General features: G+C 40.2%; 1 protein-coding gene and 1 long non-coding RNA gene across 3 annotated transcripts; one reads left to right on the forward strand and one right to left on the reverse strand.

The window, feature by feature from the left end:
* The first annotated feature begins 4,056 nt into the window (after window positions 1-4,056).
* Window positions 4,057-5,510, forward strand: LOC147579949 (uncharacterized). The gene is made up of 2 exons (XR_015252358.1): window positions 4,057-5,186; window positions 5,377-5,510. It is a non-coding gene; the product is annotated as an uncharacterized LOC147579949 (long non-coding RNA).
* A 1,128-nt stretch (window positions 5,511-6,638) lies between these two features.
* MAPK1IP1L (mitogen-activated protein kinase 1 interacting protein 1 like) lies at window positions 6,639-21,726 on the reverse strand. 2 transcript variants are annotated; one of them, XM_086709706.1, is made up of 5 exons: window positions 21,615-21,726; window positions 19,623-19,724; window positions 13,658-13,679; window positions 12,264-12,968; window positions 6,639-11,043 (listed from the first exon to the last, which is right to left on the reverse strand). In XM_086709706.1, exons 3-5 carry the CDS (start codon window positions 13,673-13,675, stop codon window positions 11,032-11,034), a joined length of 735 nt encoding a protein of 244 aa, XP_086565832.1. In that variant the 5' UTR covers window positions 13,676-13,679; window positions 19,623-19,724; window positions 21,615-21,726; the 3' UTR covers window positions 6,639-11,031. The 2 variants fall into 2 exon arrangements, with proteins under 2 accessions (XP_086565832.1, XP_025774746.1); XM_025918961.2 differs by lacking the exon at window positions 19,623-19,724.
* Between the last annotated feature and the right edge of the window lie 52 nt (window positions 21,727-21,778).

Genomic DNA, 21,778 nt, shown 5'->3' on the forward strand with positions numbered 1-21,778 from the left:
AATCCTCATTCTTCTTAGGTTTTCCTCATTTTTCTCCACCTACACCGTGGAACGTATCATCCCTATTGTCTCTGTCTGTGCTTATGGGGCTAAAACTATTCTGTGATTCTCTTTGTGCTAATGCCTCACAATGCCTCATGTAATAGCATGCTCTACAATTGCTTCTCCATTTGTCTAGTGCTGGGTTTGGCATACTAAGTTTATGTACCAATTATGCTCTTTCACAAAGCATCTCTTGGTTCCATTGTCTGACTGGATACTAGACCGAGTGGATCACTGGGCAGACCTTTTATCCTTTTGTGTTCTTAATGACAACCATCTGTTTCCTAAAGCAATTGAAATCTTCAGTTATTAGCATAAAGGAAAAACATTGACTCTGGGCACAGCCTCACACTACTGGTACATGCCTGGGGCATCAGTTACCACCAAGGTTTGCCTGTCCACCTTTCTCAGAGAGAGTCTGGGTGAAACTGGGGTTTCCTTTCAAGAACAGATGCCCACGCCCCATGTGGTTTTAAAAAAACATGCAAACTGTATATACAAGAATATTATATATCTTTGGAGTTAAATAAATAATATAGCCATCATCCCTCTCAATAGAATATTATTGGATTCCACCCAGTCCTCTGCGTACCCCTCCCCCAACCCTCCCCCAGTAATGCCAATATGCTTTTCATTATACAAAGAGTAGGAGTTGTTTGAGAGCAATACTTTCTGGATGAGTAAGTCAGATGTGATTTCCAGGTACTTTGTGTGAAAGATGCTAGCAGCAAACTTGGGAGTATTCTGCGGTTTCACATTCTATTCAAACTGATGTTTACGGAGAGCTGTTTCTGATTCTGACTTCACAACCACTGCAGCACAATAGTGTACTGAGAACAGATGTGTCAGTAAGTTGTGGTCAATGTGAAAAATTAATTTTTGCCACAGTTGGGGACACGTACTTTTATGGCAACGGCCATTAGAATATTAAGCTGAGCAGTGTTGCAGATGGTGAAAAGCAGAATTCAAACAGCAGGAGGAAAGGTGGAGAATACCAGTGAGCCAGTGTCCAAGAAAAATGGTTTCTGATAGGCAAGAACTTTGCTGTGAAACTACGTGAGAAAACTTGCGAGAGAATTTGGTCGTGGCCATAGGCATTCTACTCAAACAGGAATGCTAGTGGGATATCGTGTGCCTGTCCCTGAAGTGTCCACTCCTTCCAGGACGGCCACCAGTTCCAGTACTAAGAAAGGTGTCTCAGGGGTGCCTGGGTGGCTCAGTTAAGCGTTGACTCTTGATTTTGGCTCAGATCATGATCTCACGGTTCATGGGATGGAACCCTGCGTCAGGCTCTGCGCTAACAGTGCAGAGTTTACTTGGGATTCTCTCTCTCTCCCTCTCTCTGCCCCTCCCCCACTTGCAGGCGCTCTCTCTCAAAATAAACATTAAAAAAATGTGTCTCAAGGACCATAAAAGTGAGAACCATTACTCCAGCCAGCAGATATTTGTGAAGTGGTTTAACAAGTTTTCATTATTTATTCCCTGCCACTAATGTACCCTTTGAAATAATTTCACTGTCTGTTCCGTCCACCACTAATGAATTAGAAACACTCATGTCTGCCCAGGGCTGGAGGAAATGCAATGCAATTCTACCACAGATTTGGTGATGTCTGTATGCAGCGACTAAAAGATCCAAAAAACTGGACATAATTTTCAGTGCTATTCAGTTTGTGAGAAGATTAAGTTAAAAACAACAACAAAGAAACTTGGAACTTTAAGGAAAATTGCTTTCAGAACTTGGTGGGGGGGGGGTAGGGGACACATTTGAGGCCATGAGGCAGAAACCCTTGGAGAGATGCCCAGAAAAGTAGTATTCCCATCAATCCTTCTCTATCCATCTCCTCTCCCCTAAAAAAGGCATGACTTCCTATTCTAGAACTAGAATGTGTGTGCTTCTTGCCTGTAGGACTTGCTGAAGATGATATGGCTGCAATTGAGTGACTTGGATAACTTTCTTCACCTTTAAGATGAAGTATATGGGTGCCTGGGTGGTTCAGTTGGTTAAGCATCTGACTTTGGCTTAGGTCATGATCTCACAGTTCATGGGTTTGAGCCCCGTGTGGGGCTACGCTGACAGCTCAGAGCCTAGAGCCTACTTCAGATTGTCTCCCTCTGCCTCTCCCCTGCTCACACCCTCTGTCTCTCAAAAATGAATAAACATTGAAAAAAAGAAAAGATGCTGTATTAAGTGGCAGCCTAATTGATATGTGAACCATGTTCTTTAGGATGAGGTGTTTTTTATTTAAGTAGGCTTCACGCCCAGCATGGAGCCCAACATGGGGCTTGAATTCACAGCCCTGAGATCAAGACCTGAGCTGAGATTAAGAGTCAGATGCTTAACCAACTGAGCCATCCAGGCACCCCAGGATGAATTTTTATATCTCAGGAAACATACAGAAAATCTTCACTTGCATTCTTTTTTGTTATAGTTAGGATAGCCATATAATCATTTATCCTCAAAACCAGGACACTTGAGAATACAAGGAGGGTGCTATTAATAATTACACCTGGACAACATAAACCAGAATTGTTCCAGGCAAACTGAGATGTATGAACACTTATAGTACAACCTTGGTGTTCAATAAATGTTTTATCACGTTATGTAGCTTTTAGGCCCCAAGCATGATAATCTAATTTTTTAAGTTTATTTTGAGAGAGAGAGCAAGAGAGTGGGGGGAGGCAGAAACGAAGAGAGAATCCCAAGAAGACACAGGGGGTGACCTCACAAACCATGAGGTCATGACCTGAGCCAAAATCAAGAGTCAGACACTTAACTAAGCCACTCAGGCGCTCTAGGACAACCTAATTTGAAAGAGGAATATTAATATAGGTATTATATACTAGAGGTGTAATCTTTTAGTTATGCTAATGCACCAAATACATCCCTTTGGCTAGAGGGAAGAGTGTTCCATTTTCCCCCTTGTGTACTTCGGATACTTTGAGCATTCTGATCTGTTTTATCGTAAGGTAAGTGAGTGAGCACAGGAAGCTAGTCAATTGCAGCAAATCGCACTGCTGAGCTGAGCTCAAAGCTAAAAACTCTGTTCCCTGGAGTCCCCAGCAGTTGTGCTGTTCACTGAACCATGAATGGATGCCTTCTAGAATTTGATCAGATTTCTATTGCAGATTCACCAGAGGTGGAGACTTATTACTACTTTTCAGATAAGAAATCTGGTGAAGTTTGTAGAGTTCACATTAATCCTCTTCATCCCACTTCTACAAAAAGCGTGGGTGCTAGTTCTTCCTAATCATTAGTCATGTAGTTGGGTCTTTTTTTTGTAGAGATTTCTTTGGGCATTCAAGAAGGGATCCAGGTATTCATTAAGTTTAGTCCTTGGGATTTTTGTGTGTTGCAGTAACTAGGCAACAGTTCAGATGTTTTAACTTAGCATGTCCTGTACTAGCAAGTTTAAAAAAAGAACTGTCAAGCCATACTTGGCAGAACCTTCCTTGGACTCTCCCACCCTCTGTACAGTTCTCCTGTACATCTTGGCTGTTCCTCCACTGCTAACAGAGACCTCTTCTGTCTCGGCCACTCTGACAGCCTTGTCCAAGCCTTTCTCACCGAGGGGCAGCTAGATACCCAGTGTGCTCAATAATTGGTAGGACTGCAACTAGGGGTTTGATCACCCATTACCTTTCGTTAACAACTTTATATCCAGATCTTAAACCTACTCTTAACTGCTACGCCTTTGAACATAATTTGCCTTTGTTTATGAAGATATAACTAAGTTCTAAGTAGTTTAAGAATTGTGCTTATCCATCAACTATAAGAATATGCATTTCAGGGGCGCCTGGGTGGCGCAGTCGGTTGGGCATCCAACTTCAGCCAGGTCACAATCTCGCGGTCCGTGAGTTCGAGCCCCGCGTTGGGCTCTGGGCTGATGGCTCAGAGCCTGGAGCCTGTTTCCGAGTCTGTGTCTCCCTCTCTCTCTGCCCCTCCCCCGTTCATGCTCTGTCTCTCTCTGTCCCAGAAATAAATAAACGTTGGAAAAAAAAAATTAAAAAAAAAATATGCATTTCAAACACAAACCCTAGCTCTTTAAAGTGAATATCCAATGAAACTGATTCAGTTGACATAAAACGTGTAAAAGGCCAGCTGCGTAATGTTCAATGTTAGATGGATTGGACTTTCTAGGTATACAATTTTGGAAGCAGAACTACAGCACTAAAGCAACCAGGATAGGCACATGTAAGATGTTCTTAGTAGCAGCATTCTGTAGTACATTGGTATACATGAAAAGCTTTGCTATCAGTCACACCTAGGATTCTAATCTCAGTTCTTTACATAGGAACTGTGTGATCTCTATAACCTCTTAGCCTTAGTTGCATCATCTATAAAATGGGGATGAGAACTGTCCTTGTCTTAGAGGTTTGCTGGGAGGCTTAACTGAGATAGTGCACATAAAATGTTTAGTAGTGTCAACTACTTGTTTTTGTCTCCTCCTAGATTGTGTATTATCTCAAAAGCAGAGGTGTTAAGAATCAAATGAGCTAACGTATGTAAAATGTGCATAGAAGCTATCATTAGCCCCCAGCAAACGAAGCCATTAAGTAGGACAATATATGAAGCTCTATTTAACTTGATCTGTCTAAAAAGTTAACCAGTTATTTTGGGAGTTTTCCCACAGCTTTGGAACCTACCAGTGGCAGCTTAAGGGAACAAGAACAAGTGGAAGAGAAAAGGCAATGGTCTAGACTGGTAAGCAAGCAACTGCATAAAAAGGGTACTGGATGCCTGAACAAAAAGTAGACAAACCCTAAGCCCTGGTGACAGAGTTGGCGCCATCCATTATTACTATGACTTTGGGAATTTACTTAAATAACCTTTTTAAGGTTTCCTTATCTCTAAAAAAGGATTCTTTTTAATCTACCTAACTTTAAGGATTGCTGGTCTAAATGGCGGTTTAAAAAAGAGGCTTAACATAAAATAAGGACCACAGCAAAAACTGACCAAAGTGTTACATTTCCTCTTAGATGATACTAACACTAAGCATAGCTTAGATTCTAGGTGGCCTGAGATTCTATTATACTTGTGAATCTAGGATTGTGATTTCAGCAAACCTCAACAAAGAAACCATCATCTACAACCATTTCTGAAATTTAAAAGCAGCAAAACATCTGTTCCCCCAAGCAACTTATCTGTAAGTGCTATGAACCAACTTGTGTCCCCCCAAATTCACATCAAAGTCCTAACCCTGGATGTGATGGTACTCGAGGATGGAGCCTTTGGGAGTAATTCATTTAGATGAGGTTACAAGGGTAGGGTGCCCAGATGGGATTAGTGTCCTTATAAGAGACAACAGAGCTTGCTTCTTCTCTCTCCACTATGAGGACACAGTGAGAAGACGGCCATCTACAAGCCACAGAGTCCTTACTGGGAACTGAGCAGGACCAGCACCTTGATGGGAGGACTTCCTGTCCTCTAGAACTTTGAGAAATAAATCTCTGTTGGCTAAGCCACCCAATCTGTGATGTTTTGTTATGGCAGCCCAAGCTAATACAATAAGTAAAATGATAAAGTGGAAGAGTGGAATTGCTTTAGTCAAAGCACAGAGTAGGGAGGGACTAAGCTCTACCTTCTCCTCATCCCTGGAAGCGCAGGGCACCACAAAATGAGTGAAAATGGAACTGTTCAATGCCCACACGAGGAGAATCATGTTTACATGCCATAGGAACAAACTGAGGGATGGCCCAAATTCTCTTCTTGTATTAGAATTGTGTATTGCATTCTCTTACTGAAAATAAGTAAGCGAATAGGATTCTATTTTGCTTTAGAAATCTGCTGCAAAAGGATTGGTGCTAAGTTTTAATATGGTGGTAAAAAGAGAACCTGCTTGGGTCAGGTCCCCAGGGAAGGTGTTGGCTGAAACACTATCATCTCATGATGGAAGGAACCCTAGCCCACCTTTAGGAGATAGGAAGTAAGACATCAAATGCAACTTAAAAAAATTTACAGTTGCACGGTGTCCAATTATAAGGCAAAAAGCAGAAGGCTCTTTCAAAAGCATAATATAGTACAAGTGACTCGTTTATAGCCCCAACCACACTGGGGTTCAAGGCAGGCTAACAAACCCCCCTGTGGAAAGGGAATGGTGAACTGTACCAAGTTTATTAATGTGGCCCTCACCACAGGCACAGTAGTTATGACAAGAATAGAACAATCTTTCATAAAAGAAAGTGGGGGTGGTGGTAGCTGGGGCAGAGAAAGTCTGATTATACAGATAACCTGGTTACAAAGAATGACACAGCCTTGAAGGGAGAAGAAGAAACCCACACAATGGACACCATGTTGCTGAAAGTGGGTTTGTGGAGGGTTGTTCCCAGGCAGCCTATTTAAATGCCTTCGTGAATGCAGGTCACACACAGAGGAGCGTCTCAGACCCTTCCTTCCTTCCTTCCTTCCTTCCTTCCTTCCTTCCTTCCTCCCTCCCTCCCTCCCTCCCTCCCTCCCTCTTTCTTTCTTTCTTTCTTTCTTTCTTTCTTTCTTTCTTTCTGACAACAATTTTGCAGTTAATTAGACTAAGGACTTCTCAGGGAAGCTCAGAACTGGGCTGCAGAATAAGATACATGGAAAAAATTTGAAACCATGAAAATACATTTTTTAAAAAAGTTTTCTGGTATAATACACAAAAGCAAACAAGTTTATCTTAAAAAATATCAAGTATCACATCCATAGACTATTCCTAATTATAATTACTTCTTAAAGCAACATATGTCTTTGTTTACAAATACAGCAGCAGGTGATAAACCTAACGTTTCAAACAGATTGCTTACAGTTCATAATACAAACAAATGTCTAGGTCTCAAATCACATTGTAGGCAGTTTAACTTAAAATGCATAGACAATTACATACATTAAATTTGTCATTATTAAGTCAACTTAAAAAAAATCACAATATTAAGAAAAAGTACAAAAAAAAAAACCTTTTTATAGAGCACGCATAAGAAGTCAAGTTTACTTAATGGCAACAAATCAGTATCTGCTAACCAGGGACAGGCAGTTTAAGTGCCTTCATCCAAGGAGGAAGTGAAGAGGAAAAACGTCCCGTTACTTTGCACACATGAATAGCTGCACTGACAAACACTACGATCTTGAAAAACATTAATTTCTTACTTAAAAAAAAAAAAGGTATACCATACTTTGCTCTTTAAAATGTCCAAAGGCTGTTCTATAATTTCCACCAGCGGCAAATTAAAATGTTTATCTAGGTAAACCAAAAATGGGTGCACTACTGAATTTTCCAATGCCACCCCTAGACTGTAAGCCTCTGCAGGACAGGCATTCTCTTTCATCTCTGTATCTCTGGAATCTGGCAAAGCACCGGGATCAGACACTTAAGTGTCTCTTAAATGAATGCAGTTCTCAGTGTTTTCTATAGCCAGAAGCTTGCATGGCATTTCTTTAATACTGATTATTTTATTGACAATTTTTCTTTTACTTGGCAGAATTCTGAAAATAAAAAGTGTCTGTCTTCAATACTAAATATTGCTTAAGATTAAATTATAGTCTTCCCTGAAAGTCACCCTTTACTTTCTATGCATAGTACATATATCAGTGTGATTCATCTGATTCTAACCTTGTTTTTCAAAACCAACACCTGCAGGCCTGTGCTTAGCTTTAATTTCCAGGGTTTATAACCCTGGCATTTTATAAATCTAGCACTAGATTATTCAGGGTGAGGAAGGAAGACATTGGCACTCATCACTTAGAAGTATAGGCAACTAATTGATATGCAAACCAGGCACAGTATTGTAATTGAGACTTGAGTAGGGCTTCGTTCATCTATACCAATAGTTTCAAAAGCTGTACGTTTGAGTACGGTATGTAGCGAATTATTTGTGAGGTAAAATTTTATGGGCAAAACTGACTTCTATGCCAATATTCTGTTGTAGTGGTGTGCCAGACCAAGGCCAAAAAGTCACCCCCTTTCTTCTCTCCCCTTTTACTATTCTCTACTGAAAACAATAAACACTAAAAACAAGGCAGAAAGGAGGCGGCCCTGGGGTAACTAAAACAAATGTATTGTCTACTCCTGAATAATCGATGCATTACTTTATACAAAACAGGGCTGTGGAGTCAGACTTGTAAACAGCCATCTTCAAAAGCATGAAAAGGTGTCAGGCTAAGTCCAGTATGGACAAGCCAAGGTAGTTCACACACTCATTTAAGGAGCCTTGATTCTTGAGAAACTGCACGTGTGATAAGGACCTAAGGTCTTTATTTTCATTTTTTGTTGTCATTTTTAGGTTCGACATTTCAAAATCTAAGATTCCAACTCCAGAAGCACTATTCCTCAACACATCTCAATGATTTCCATCAAATTTGTCTTAAAGTTCTTGCTCTGAGACAGTCCAAGTGCCAGCATATCCCACACCATGTATTCCCTTCAAAGACCAGGCAAACTTTTCTAAGAAACGGTCTCCTCCCTAAACGGATGCCAGCCTAGGACTTGTTTCGAAAGCAACATTATTCCCCTGTAAAGAAAAAAAACCTTCCTCGCAACCTTTCCCCCATTCCTCCACTGAAATAACTTCTGCTTTTAACTTTACCCTGAACCTAAAAATACGTTTTTGTCCCAGAGTGCCCACAAGAATGAAGACTCTCCCAAGTTGAGAAATAATGCTCTAAAAAGCTAAAAGGAGTATAAAAGTAAATTCTAGTCCCTTTGATTCCCATTCTTATGTTAAAAAAAAATTTCCCAACTACTAGTTGGAAAGTCCTCGAAAAGCAAAGAAAAGGTGTTGTGTCATGGCCACACTGGGCAGTATGGGTTACTAGCCAAATGTATATACTTATTGGGGGTAGTAATTCCAAATCTTAGGCTCCTGGTCCTTCCCAATCCTTTAGCAGATTTTCTCCTCTAATAAACAGACTCTGCAATGACAGATTCCCAAACATGCTGCCACTTGTTTCAGTCAAGCATCATCCTCTAGTGTTAAATATTGTATCTAAAGCCAGAGCTGTCAACTTACCCCAATGTAGCACAACCAAAATAACCACAAGGAGATTTTTGCTATCTCACTTTTCCCGTCTTATTCCTCCAGTTAGCTGACAGGATATTGCCCGATCCCTAAGCTAAAATACCTCCTAAGGCTCCTGCCTTGTAAATGGGAGGCTACTTTGACAAAAGATTCCAACAGTGTTGTAGATAGTCGCAGATTGCCTTGCAAGGGGAAGAAAAAAAAGACCGCTTGTGCCACTATGTAAGAGCTGTCTAACGACATTCCCCAGTCTGAAAATATCTAAACAATTCAGTTTCAATTCTGAAAGCTTGACTCTATCATCTACTTAAAAAGGAGCTTAAACACTGAATGTTCTTCTCAAAGATGACCATCTTGCTTTCTTAAAAGGAGGTAGCTATCAAACCATTAAATTGGCAGCATTTGGCATTCTTGACATTTCAACTATAAGAGAAACAAACTACTAAATATCTCATTTCTAAGCAAAAACAAGAGCTCTAACATAAATCTCTCCTATACTAGTCAAGAAGTTCACAACATATTTTAGTAACCCGACGGATACATTCAAAGTTTCAAAATGTTATCTGACAAATAACATAGTCAGTTCTAAGAATCTAAGAATCTGATTTAAAGATAAGGTGCCAAAAAACTACTTAGGCTATTTTGGTGGTTACACTTATTTAAGCAACAGTCACACTGCTTTCAACTCAACTGCAGAGATCTACACTTATTATTTTCAGTGTTAGAACTAGAGGACAGTTGTGAAGGATGGCACTCAATTCTACCTGTTTACCTGTCAACAAATACAGAACTGACCAATTAGCCTTAAGCACTTTACAGACAGATGCAGGAAACTATGCAAGAGACCATGACCCGGCTTAACCAGACTCCGAAAGACACACATTTTGATCACGCTTGTACAAAGAGAACAGTCATGTCTAAATGACTGAAGTTCTTGAAACGTAACTGCTTTACGTGTTTACACTAGACCCCTAAAGTGTGCCAGTTTTCCGAATCAGAGAGAAACTAAGGGATGTGCTCCTTCAAGAACTGAGGGAGAGCCATCTTCCTGGAAGGGTCTGGGTAGAAGAGCGTTTTGTGGGAATGCAAGTTACTTGTCACTATGAAGCAATTTCCAGGGCTTCCTCTGGCTTGAGGTTCAAGACAGAGAGAATTATTTCCTTCTCTGAGTTCTTTCCAAAGCAATATTGACATCTCAAAATCTATTCCAAAGTAATACAGAGATCGCTAATTCTCTAATAATAATTTACACACATGTTGGCCTGCATTAAAAACAAAAAAGTTTTCATACATGGCAGATTTTAGACATGTGTGACCCATCTGGCTAACAATGAAGCAAATCAGGTGGAACTCAAAATGAAAGACAAGTTTTTACTAAAAGATCAAGGATAAAAGCAAACACTGCCTGGCTAATGAACTCAACATCAAACAATAATTACCAATAGCTTTAAAACGTACATCCAAACTACAACCTCAAGAGGACCAGATTTGGTCATCCTGTAGACAGGGCAGCTCAAGATGTTGAGAGGCATCATTTGTTTAAATTATGACAATGTGATTGTTTTCAAAGTGTGTTTATTTAGGGGAAAAAGTGATTATAGAAAAATATTTGAAATAATTTGCCAATGAGGTTGCAGATTCTAACAATAATCCACATCATCTTAGAGTTTTAAGTGTGTGGTTTCATAATTTAAACAAATCAAAAACTTGTTTTAGACAAATTGTATCAAAGAGCTATTCAATATACTTCATCACTTTAGCGTTCCATAAAAACCAAATAAAAATCACATTTGAATGATTTACTTTTACATTTTTATCTGATTGTATCCATCAGATGTACTATACATCCAAGTTACAAGAGGCAGATATCTTCTCTGAGAGGTGCAAGAGTTGTTCTTTCATGAATGCCCTCTAAGAACAGTGAAACCACCAATTTTTATGTATGCATTCATGTGCATACATATGTACTTCAAAAAGCAAAGCGTCCTCTCTTCATCCATTAACTTAATGGTAAGACTGCAATAGAAAAAAGAAAAAGTAAACCTCTAGATTTTGTAAGTGGAATTTAACAACTCCTTGCTGTGGCTTAAAATAAACGTATTGCTTAATAAATCCAAACAGCAAGTCATCTCATTTATTTTGGCTACAATTTACAAAAAAAATTTTAAAGAAAATACACATAGCAAGAATTTATACTAATGAAAGTGAGTTTTGGGAGCATTTTATTAAAACTCTTTTTCTGGGGCACCTGGGTGGCTCGGTTGGTTAAGAGTCTGACTTCAGCTCAGGTCATGATCTCATGGTTTGGGAGTTCAAGCCCTGTGTTAGGCTCTGGGCTGACAGCTCAGAGCCTGGAGCCTCCTTCAGATTCTGCGTCTTCTCTCTCACTCTGCCCCTCCCCCACTCATGTGTGTGAGTGTGTCTCATAAATAAACTTTAAAAAATTATAAAAAAGAAAAAAGATTCTTTTTCCTTTACAGTTGAGGTGGATATTTGATTAATCTAGTTGGAGATCTGATTATTTTGTTAAGAGTAAGTTGACTTTTTTCCACTAATGAGAATCAGGACTCTGAAGATTCACTTGGCTTCCTTCCGGGAGGAAGTGGGCTGCTTTTCTATTTGGTCATATGCCCAAGACAGGTTCTCCAACTAAGATGTCAACCCTACTACTCTGGCTTGGCTGACAGTAAAGCATGAAGCATTACCTGTAACTGACAATGCAGAATAGTGATAGAATATCGATCTCAATGCTGCCGAGGACCTAACAAAACTCTGGCTGAGAAACACTATGGAGAGTTACAGGAAGAATAGGCAACGTTATATATTCACTGCCTTAGATTCTCTAAAAATCGCTCTCTGTATCAAGTCAGACCAAGATTGTTTTTACTGAACTGTACTTTGTGGTGAGGCTATAAAACATGATTGAGAAATGTTTAAAAAAAAAAAAGTCCAATGAAATGCACCTGAGTTTACCTCAAGGATGTTAAGGATATTGCTTACCACATTACAAAGTCTTTGGGGATCTTTGGGAAATTGTCCTAATTTCAGTACCAAGAATATGTAGGTTTTATTCTTTTAAATGCTTTATCTCAAGCTTGAAATGTACTCTTATATACACACACCCCTTCTCTTAAAAAGTTTTATAAGCTTTCTAATCTATTCAAACTGGAGGCAAGTAATCTTTCAGTTGTGTTTATGTGACTATTAGTGCATTTTAAGTAATAAATTTAACTCACATGGGGGCCACCAGGCATCGGTGGAGCACCAGAAGGTCCTGAAGGCACTTGAAAAGGATTGTTGGGAGTGGGATAGAGTCCTGGTGTGGGATATGATCCTGCAGGGGCAGGATATGGTGCTGGTGGTCCCCAGGCTCCTGGTGGAACAGTGCCCCATGGAACAGGTGGTGCTGCCCCTGGTGCTTGGGGAGGAGGTGCGGGATATGGCCCTGGAGATGGATATGGCATATTAGGGGTAGGATATTGCCCACCCATTCCTGGTGCCCAAGGTCCAGAAGACATGGATCCCCATGGACCTAAAGGACCAGCAGCAGCTGGATCTGTGGGTGCACCATATGGTCTTGGAAGCTCCGGAAAGGGCATATTTGGTGTAGGATATGGCCCCGTGGGGCCAGGGCCTGGCACAGTTGGGGCTGGATAAGGACCACCAGGTGGGGGACATGATGGTCCAGAAGGAGGAAAGGGTGCTGGGGGTCCTGGAGGTGGTCCGGTGGGAGGCACAGAGGGATACATTCCTGTTGGTGCTGGTCCAAAAGGCACAGTGGAGGGTGTTGCACTTGGTGGGAGTCCAGATGGCACAGAAGGTGGAGCACTTGGGTTATTCCAAGGGTTAGAACTTGGCCAGCCTTGAGGAGGTTGGCCAGGTTTTGTATTGCTCACAGCAGAGGTTTTGGCAGGGGAGTGTTCAGGTAGCGCATCTGCCAACTGGAATACAAAACAGGCATGTCTTATCAATCTTCAGGGATGAGCCATGTCAAACATGATTACATACACATAAAGGACAGTAAGCTACAGAATCAGGGATTATAAACCTGTAGAACATCTTCAAAAGGCAGGCTGCTCAGTTTAAAAACAATTCATTTAATATAAAAACCAACTTCACAATGCAAATTCTTTAGAGAAGATCAAATTTTCTAAATATAATAAATCAAAATACCGTGGGTTTGAATCCTGGCTTTACAGCAAACAAGTTACATACCCTCTCTGAGCTTTAGTTTCCTCATTAAAAACAAACAAACAAAAAACTTTAGCATTAACTCGAGGCTTAAATAAGATAGTTAATGTAATATCCTTAACATAGTGTCTGGTGTATATAATATCCAATAAATGCTATTATTAACATTGCCAAGTTACTAGAGAACACAAGTAACAACACTTCTTAAATTTTTTAATTTAAGGATTCATAAAGAAATACATACAACAACAAATTTTCAAACATAATATATCTAACTCAATAAAGGCAAATCATCTATTAAAATCACATGTGCCTCCTGCCCCCAGCAAGAATCACACAAAGCATCTCTTTCAAATTAAAAGACTTGAGGCCCATAGTTAGAACTATGTCATTTTTTCAACAGTCAAAAACCTTATGAAGGATAAATGTATCAACTTACCGAAAATTCATCAGACATTTTCCTAAAGAAAAGAAAGAAAGAAAAAAAGAATACTTCAAAACCAGTGCTTACCACTTCTTGTATATCCTGTGAGGAACTTTCTCTGCATATACCACTTTTACTTAATCATGTATATAATGTCTTTTTTCTTTTTTTTTTTAATAGGGAAAACTTCCATAGCACTTCATGTGGTTTTACAAATGTCGTCCCTGTTTACTGGCTGCACGTCATATAAAAGTGATCCCCAATATAAAAAAGTGATCTGCACTCTCATTTTGGTGGTGGTTTAGGTCATTTGCATTTTGAGCGGTTTAAAACGATGATACAGTGAACACTTCTGAACACATATCCTTGTGAATCTGTCACCAGGAAAAAGTACTAGAAGTGAAATTTATAGTCAGCAGGTAAGGCTATCTAAAATCCATCTTTTTTTAAATTTTTTTTTTTCAACGTTTTTTATTTATTTTTGGGACAGAGAGAGACAGAGCATGAACGGGGGAGGGGCAGAGAGAGAGGGAGACACAGAATCGGAAACAGGCTCCAGGCTCTGAGCCATCAGCCCAGAGCCCGACGCGGGGCTCGAACTCATGGACCGCGAGATCGTGACCTGGCTGAAGTCGGACGCTTAACCGACTGTGCCACCCAGGCGCCCCTAAAATCCATCTTTTATAAAGGTCATGACACTTTAGAGTCCTTTGCAAATTTACACTATCTTTTTAAACTTCTCTTCACCACTGGATATTTAAAAAAAAAAAATTTTTTTTAACATTTATTTATTATTGAGAGACAGAGAGACAGAGCATGAGCATGGGAGGGGCAGAGAGAGGGGGAGACACAGAATCTGAAGTAAGCTCCAGGCTCTGAGCTCTCAGCACAGAGCCCGACACAAGGCTCGAACTCACAAACTGCAAGATCATGACTTGAGTCGAAGTTGGACGTGCAACCAACTGAGCCACTGAGGCACCCTGGATATTTTTTAAATTGTAAACAGTTTTTAATTATGGCAGGTTAATAACTGCCACCTTGTTGTTTCAACTTACATCTTTAAAATTACGTGGAAAGTAGAGCTGCTTTTAAATTTCATGCCCAAATCAGAATAAATTTATTTTGTGAATTTGCTCATGTCCTTGGGCCACTTTTGTCAATTTCTAAAAGGGAAGTACAATTAATACCCAATAAAATGCATGGGATGTGAGGTGTTCAGGTCAACAAGCTGACAACTATACATGCCCCATTAACCAAGAAAGATACAGACATTTTCCTTCACTACAGATTTACTCATGCTAACTTTCCAATCAACTTCTCCTTCCACTCAGCAATCATTTTCTTAGTTTTTGCCTATTCTTTAACTTCACAATGAACAGAGTAAGATAGTATGTACTCTTTTTGCCTTTGATAATTTTACAACTTAGTAGTAAATCTTTTTAACGCTTTGTTAAACTGTAAGGAAATTAGCTCTGAAACATGAGACAAAATTCACCTATGCTTCGTAACAGTAGTAATATGGTTTCATTTAAAATTTTTTTTTCTGAGCCTAAATGTCCCATCAACGGATGAATGGATAAGGAAATCGTGGTTTATATACACAGTGGAATACTACATGGCAATGAGAAAGAATGAAATATGGCCTTTTGTAGCAACGTAGATGGAGTTAAGTGAAATAAGTCATACAGAGAAAGACAGATACCATGTTTTCACTCTTATGTGGATCCTGAGAAACTTAAGAGAAGACCATGGAGGTGAGAAGAAAAAAAAAGAGGTTAGTGAGGGAGGGAGCCAAAACAGAAGAGACTCTTAAAAACTGAGAACAAACTGAGGTTTGATGGGCGGTGGGAGGGAGGGGAGGGTGGGTGATGGGTATTGAGGAGGGTACCTGTTGGAATGAGCACTGGGTGTTGTATGGAAACCAATTTGACAATAAATTTCATATTTAAAAAAAAATTTTTTTTAATCTTTTTTTCTTTCAAGTAATAATTGCCGTATAATCTATCTCTTCTCAATGGATATGACAGCTACCCCTAATACATTCTACTGCCACTATGAGCAACAAATACTTCCTAACAACAAATACCTACACAGTGTTTACCATGAATAGGCACTCTGCTAAAAGTGTTTTACATAGGTGATCTCATTGAATAGATGCAAAATTCTTTTGCCCAGTTTACAGCTTCAGAAAAGGAAGCTCATCAAGTTAACTTGCTTAAAGGTACAGAGCTAGTGGCAGGTAGAAAGGGGTTCAAACTCCAGTACAGTCTGATTCCAGAGCCAAGGTTTTTAACCACTAGGCTATAGAGCCTCCATTATTTCCCACAGATAATGTGAAATCTGATATTTTCTACTGATCTGCACCATAATATTCCATCTTAATTTCAGTACCTTTATATTTTTAACAAATTTTTAATGTAAGTTGACCTATTGTTACTGTTCACTCCCCACCCCAGATTTTCCTGAATATTGTTTATTTTTTCCAGATCATTTAGAAAAATAAGTAAGAAGAATTCGCTGCTGTTTTGGTTGGAATTGCATTAAATTTACAGATTAATATAGGGAACATGCAATATATTCAAAACATCAAAACTTTTCATTCAAGAACAAGGTATGTCTTCCTAGTTCCCATCATTGTCATTTGTCAATAGTTTTTTAAGCTTTTTTGTTTTTTTTTTTTTTATTAATGTAGGGCTCAAACTCACACCTCCAGTATCAAAAGTTGCATGCTTTACTGAGGCAGCCAGGCGCCCCTATTTAAGACTTTTTTACATTTTAGTGTATTAATTTCGTAAGTGGTGATATTACTAAATTATTTTATTCCTGACTCGGCTGATTCTCTGGGATTTCAGGTAAAGAATTATGCCATTTGCAAAAGAATAATTTTACATTGTCTTTCCAAACTAACTTCTTTTCTCCTTTGTGTTAGCTAAACTTCACAATGAAATGTTAAATAGTGATAGTGAGCACAGTGGTCTTCTTGTTCCCAACTCTTCTCAAAACGCCTCTAATGTTTAACTAAAATGCCCAATTTTAGTTTGAGATTTGAAAAAATTAAAGAAGTCTATGCCTATGTTGCTAGATTTATTTATTTCCATTTTGCTAGAGAAAAAAACATTTAGGGAAGACACTGAATTTCCTCAGATCTTTTTGACATCTAATGAGTTGATCTCAGTTTTTCTCCTTTAAGCCATCAACTTAGTTAATTACATATAAAAATTGCTTAATACTGAGCCATCCTTGCATTCTGAGAGTTTTGTTTTTTAGTATTATTAGTTGTGAGGAATGATAAAAAGAATATGAAGCCTAAGTCAGAACTGCTATAACCTTGCTATTTATCCAGAATGTCAAAAAACACATCTTAAACGTAGAGCAAATACAATTATCCATTCACTCCCATGTTAAGGTTTGTTTTATACTAAAACAGCACATCACACAATAGTAAATTCTTAGGACTAACACCTGAAGAAACTTTTCATTGCATGAAAAGTTTAGTCTATATAAGACTAACACACTTTTTAAATAGGATGAGCCTTTCTGAAACAAAATGGTTCTGTATCAAAGTTCACATTAATTCTGGAGAGGGGAACAAAGCAATCCACTCATTTTCATGTGGTCTTGCTATATGGGTCTTCAGAATTACTCCTTTCCCAGCAACTCTGGCTTTCCAAATTTGAAGTTAAAAATTAAACCCTGGAAGATAAAGGAGGTACGGGAATCTTTTTTTTTTTTTTAATTATTAAGCTTTAAAAACTATTTTTTTAATGTTTATTTATTTTGAGAGAGAGTTAAGTGCACACAAGCAGGGAAAGGGCAGAAAAAGAGGGAGAGGGAAAATCCCAAACAGGCTCTGCCCTGCCAGCGCAGAGCTGACGTGGGGCTCGAACCCATGAACCGTGAGATCATGACCTGAACCGAAACTAAGAGTTGGAAGTTTAACCAACTGAGCTACTCAGGCGCTCCAAGAATCTTTATATATGTATGTATATTTTTAGAGAATACATATAAGAATCTTATATTCTTATATGTAAGAGAGAGAGGATCCATGTGGAGCCCAACATGGGCTTGATCCCAAGACCCTGGGATCAGGATCAGAACAAAAATCCAGAGTCAGAGGCTCAACCAACTGAGCCACCCAGGCATCCTGTAGGTTCTCAAATCTTATGATTAAAGTAATGAAGCCCAATGAGGGACTCAAACCCATGACCTGTGAGTTCATGACCTGAGCCAAAACCAAGAGTCAGAATCAACTGACTAAGCTACTCAGGCTCCCCTGCAGTGTTCATATTAATGGGAAACATCCTAATTTACTCTTTTGAGAATACTTTCATTGTAAAAAGGTAAGAAATAGAGTTGCACATTAGTGTTTGAATGTGAGAAGAGTTACATCATTTTTAAAAATCTAGATTTTCTAAAAATCTATTCCCAAATATCTGGATTATGCTAATTATTAAGATGAGGCCAATGTAACTTTGAAGTGGCCCTCCTACTCCTCCCCAAAAGTTTATAATCAAGAAAGATTTCCATTCTTTCTCTTTTGGGAATACTCTAAAGCTATTACTTCTAAAACTTTCCATTACTACTTTATGGCAGGATCTATGCATCACCTGAAAAATACTAATTTTATTTTCGAAGCAGCAAGAATAGTAATTTTATTTTACTTCGAGGTTTGTTTATTTTGAGATTGAGAGAGAGAGAATGAGCAGGAGAGCGGTAGAGAGAGAAAGAATCCCAAGCAGGCTCCACACTGAAAGCGAGGGACTCGAACTCACGAAACGTGAGATCATGACCTGAGCTAAGTTCAAGAGTCGGATGCTTAAGTGACTTAGCCACATAGGGGCCCCAAGATTTATAATTTTATTAAACAAATTTTTAAAAAATGTTTATTTATTTTTGAGAGGGTGGGGAGAAGCCAAGAGAGAGGGAGACACAGACTATGAGGCAGGCTCCAGGCTCTGAGCTGTCAGCACAGAGCCAGACACAGGGCTTGAACTCACGAACCGTGAGATCATGACCTGAGCCGAAGTCACATGCTTAACTGACTGAGCCACCTCGGCACCCTGAGATTAGTAATTTTAAAACAGTACAAAATTTCTTTTGACATATACTAGAAGAGTAAAATATTTCTGTAACTCATGGCTTTTAGAGTAAAATGGCAGTCCAATCACAAGGTTTTAAAAAGTTGAACTCCATAAATTACTTACTAGTGACTACTCAACAAGGAATATTTCAAAGGGCCATCAAACTGTGATGCAGTGATAAAGAGTATAGGAGTAGACAGTTATGAAACCTAGACGTCAATCCTTCTGAATAAGTCTTTTGACTAAGGCAAACTTTAACCAGAGACCATTTATCATCCACAAAACAGTTGTTAAATCCTGACTACTTCACAGATAATTAAAAGTAACATATTTAGGGGTGCCGGGGTGGCTCAGTTAAGCTGCTGACTCTGGTCATGATTTCACAAACACCTCACGGGTCTGAGCCCCACATCAGGCTCTGTGCTGAGGGAGCATGCTTGGAATTCTCTCTGACCCTCCCCCACTCACATTCTCTTTCTTTCAAAATAAATGAATAAACTTTAAAAAAAAAGTAGCATATTTAATAATCTATGAAGTACTACAGACATGTAAAATGAAAATGAGAAGAAACTAAGAAAAATCAGGACTTTTGCACTGATTTGTTTCGTATGTGGGGAGATGACAGTAATATACCGAAAATACAAATTTTGAGTTAAAATACATCATTGTTTTTAGTATTGGTCTTTTTACCAGATACATTCTGTTTTACATTTGGCAACTCAAGGAACTCGGTCCTTATGTCAGCCATATTTTCTACATTTCCTTGGATACTTCTGTCTGGAACATACATACCAAGCACTTTGTTGGGCTTTGGGGAAGTGAATAGTACTGTGTGGAATAAATGCTTAAGGAATTCACAGTGTGGTGGAGAACTACCCTTTAAACAGTAACTACCTTACCTCAGGTGAGCACAGGGCACCGAGAGAACCTCAAAGAGCTCCTAAAGGAATCAAGGAAGGGAGTCTCAGGGGAAGAATCCTGAGAGGCAGTTCCTTTGCAGCCTGGAAGAACAATGAAGAAAGAGCTGGGTGTAGGGAATGGTGGGACAGGCCCTAGGAGAAAAGCCAACTGCGGAAAAGCTGAAGAGTACACCCTGGGAAGTGTAAGCAGTTCAGACTGGTTGGAATACAGAAAGGGGAGGAACAGGAGTCTTAGAGGGCCTTTAGTCTGAGGTCTGAATGTCTCAGTCACATTCAGCTCACCTGAGTGACCCTCCGTTTCTTCAACTATAAAGAACAGGCCAGTGATGTGAAAGACTACAAGGGACTCATAAATCAAGTGCCTATAATAACAGCGCTCGAAAAATAGTGGGTGGCCACCTCCTCTTCCTGCGTACACAGGCATATAGCTAGCACAGGTTAAAAGAGTTACAAATGCCTACATATAACTGCAGCTCTTCACTGGCTGGCTCTACACAGCTTGACCTCTCCAAACGTCAGAGGTAAAAGCAGGAATAATATCAACCTCACAGACCTGCCCTGGGACTTACATAATAAATCTCCTGGTCACTTTCTGGCACACAAGGAAAACTCAACAAACGTTAGCTTTTACGATCGCTACTCTAGGTCCGCAAACCTTTATCTGCGCTTCTCAAGTCAGAAACTTACGAAAATAAAAGAAACATTCCCAAGTTTGGCATGAAACATTCCCAAGTTTGGCGTAAAACTTACTTGGTGGCAAAACCGGACTTGATATTTATAGTTTCCATAAAGTGTAGCACACCTATAGCTACACAAATATTAATTTGAATTAGGGATGCTGCCCCGACTTTGCGGGGGTGAGATCTCTTGTCTATGCACCTTATTCTCTAAGATCTGAAGAGAAAATCCAAAGATTTCTCAATTCCAAAACACACTGGCCCCAAGGATTGTAGTTAAGGAATGGGTCTCCGTTCCTCCTGGAGAGAGGAAAAGAACGTTCTAACATACACAACCCAACTCAAGTTTTGAGGACAAACTAGTTTTGAATGGGAGGTTCAGAGACACCAGTACCAAGGAAATTTTCTGTTCTTCCAGCCCAATGAATACATCCGAACAAAGAACTTCCCAAAGACTTCTGAAGGCTACCTTGGCCTGTAGTGAAGGTTCGTGTTCAAGACAGGCCTTTACAATCATCAGGTGTAAGGGTGCTATTTCTTTAGCAGTAATGCCACAAAAAGTTTTTTTCGGGCAGGTTAGTATGGTGTGAAGCGTCAACGTTAAAAATTTTATCCAGTAAAAGCACTGCTCTTGATTTTCAAAGAGGAAATGGTTTTAGCTATATACAAGCTTCCAAGCGTAACATAAGCTCCTAAATCCTAAAAAACAGTATCACAGAACTCAGCACTTCTCACGGCTTCTGTCCTGTGTGTTCATCGAATGTATTTGCCATCAAGTCCTTTGGTAATGACCAGAACGTTGTCACACTGCGGATAATCTTAAACAAGTGCCAGATTCCTCCAAGACTCTATTCAGGCCTCTCTCTCCCGTTTTATTAGACACTAATGAATCGGGGTGGGGGTCGGGCCCAGGAGGTGAGAGCCCGGAGCCCTTTAGGACCAAACGAACAAAGGGAGTCCGGGATCAACCGGAGCGAACCGGCCTCCGAGCGGGTCGCGCCGCCAGGGAAGGGGTGGGGGAGGGGCCGGGCCCGCTCGCCGCCCCGCCCCCAAACCGATCCTGACGTCAACAGCGGAGAAACCCGTCGGGCGCGACGTGACCTGCCTCCGACGCCTTCTCCCTGGGGGGTTTTGGGGGGGCAATCGGCAGCCCGTAGGAAGATGGCGCGGGCAGACGCTGACTCCCAGCCCCCGAAGAGGCGACTCGAGGTACCTCTGTTACCACGCCCGCCTCTCGCTTGAGCGAGCTCCCTTGCTCCCCTCAATGATCCCCCTAGCGCCGAAGCAGCCTCACCCAGCAAGATCCGACACCGCAGTAAAGTCTACAAGCGGCGATGGGTCCGAGCGAACCGGGTGCGGAAGAACCGAGCGCGAACTGACTGACGGCAGTGGCGGCAGCGGCAGCAGCAGCGGCAGCACTAACAGCGCGCAGCTCCTCCTGGCGCCGGAACAGGAAGC

Source organism: Puma concolor, chromosome B3 (genome assembly GCF_028749965.1).
Source record: "Puma concolor isolate L17-30 chromosome B3, mPumCon1.1.hap2, whole genome shotgun sequence".
In the NCBI taxonomy this organism is placed as follows: Eukaryota; Metazoa; Chordata; class Mammalia; order Carnivora; family Felidae; genus Puma; species Puma concolor.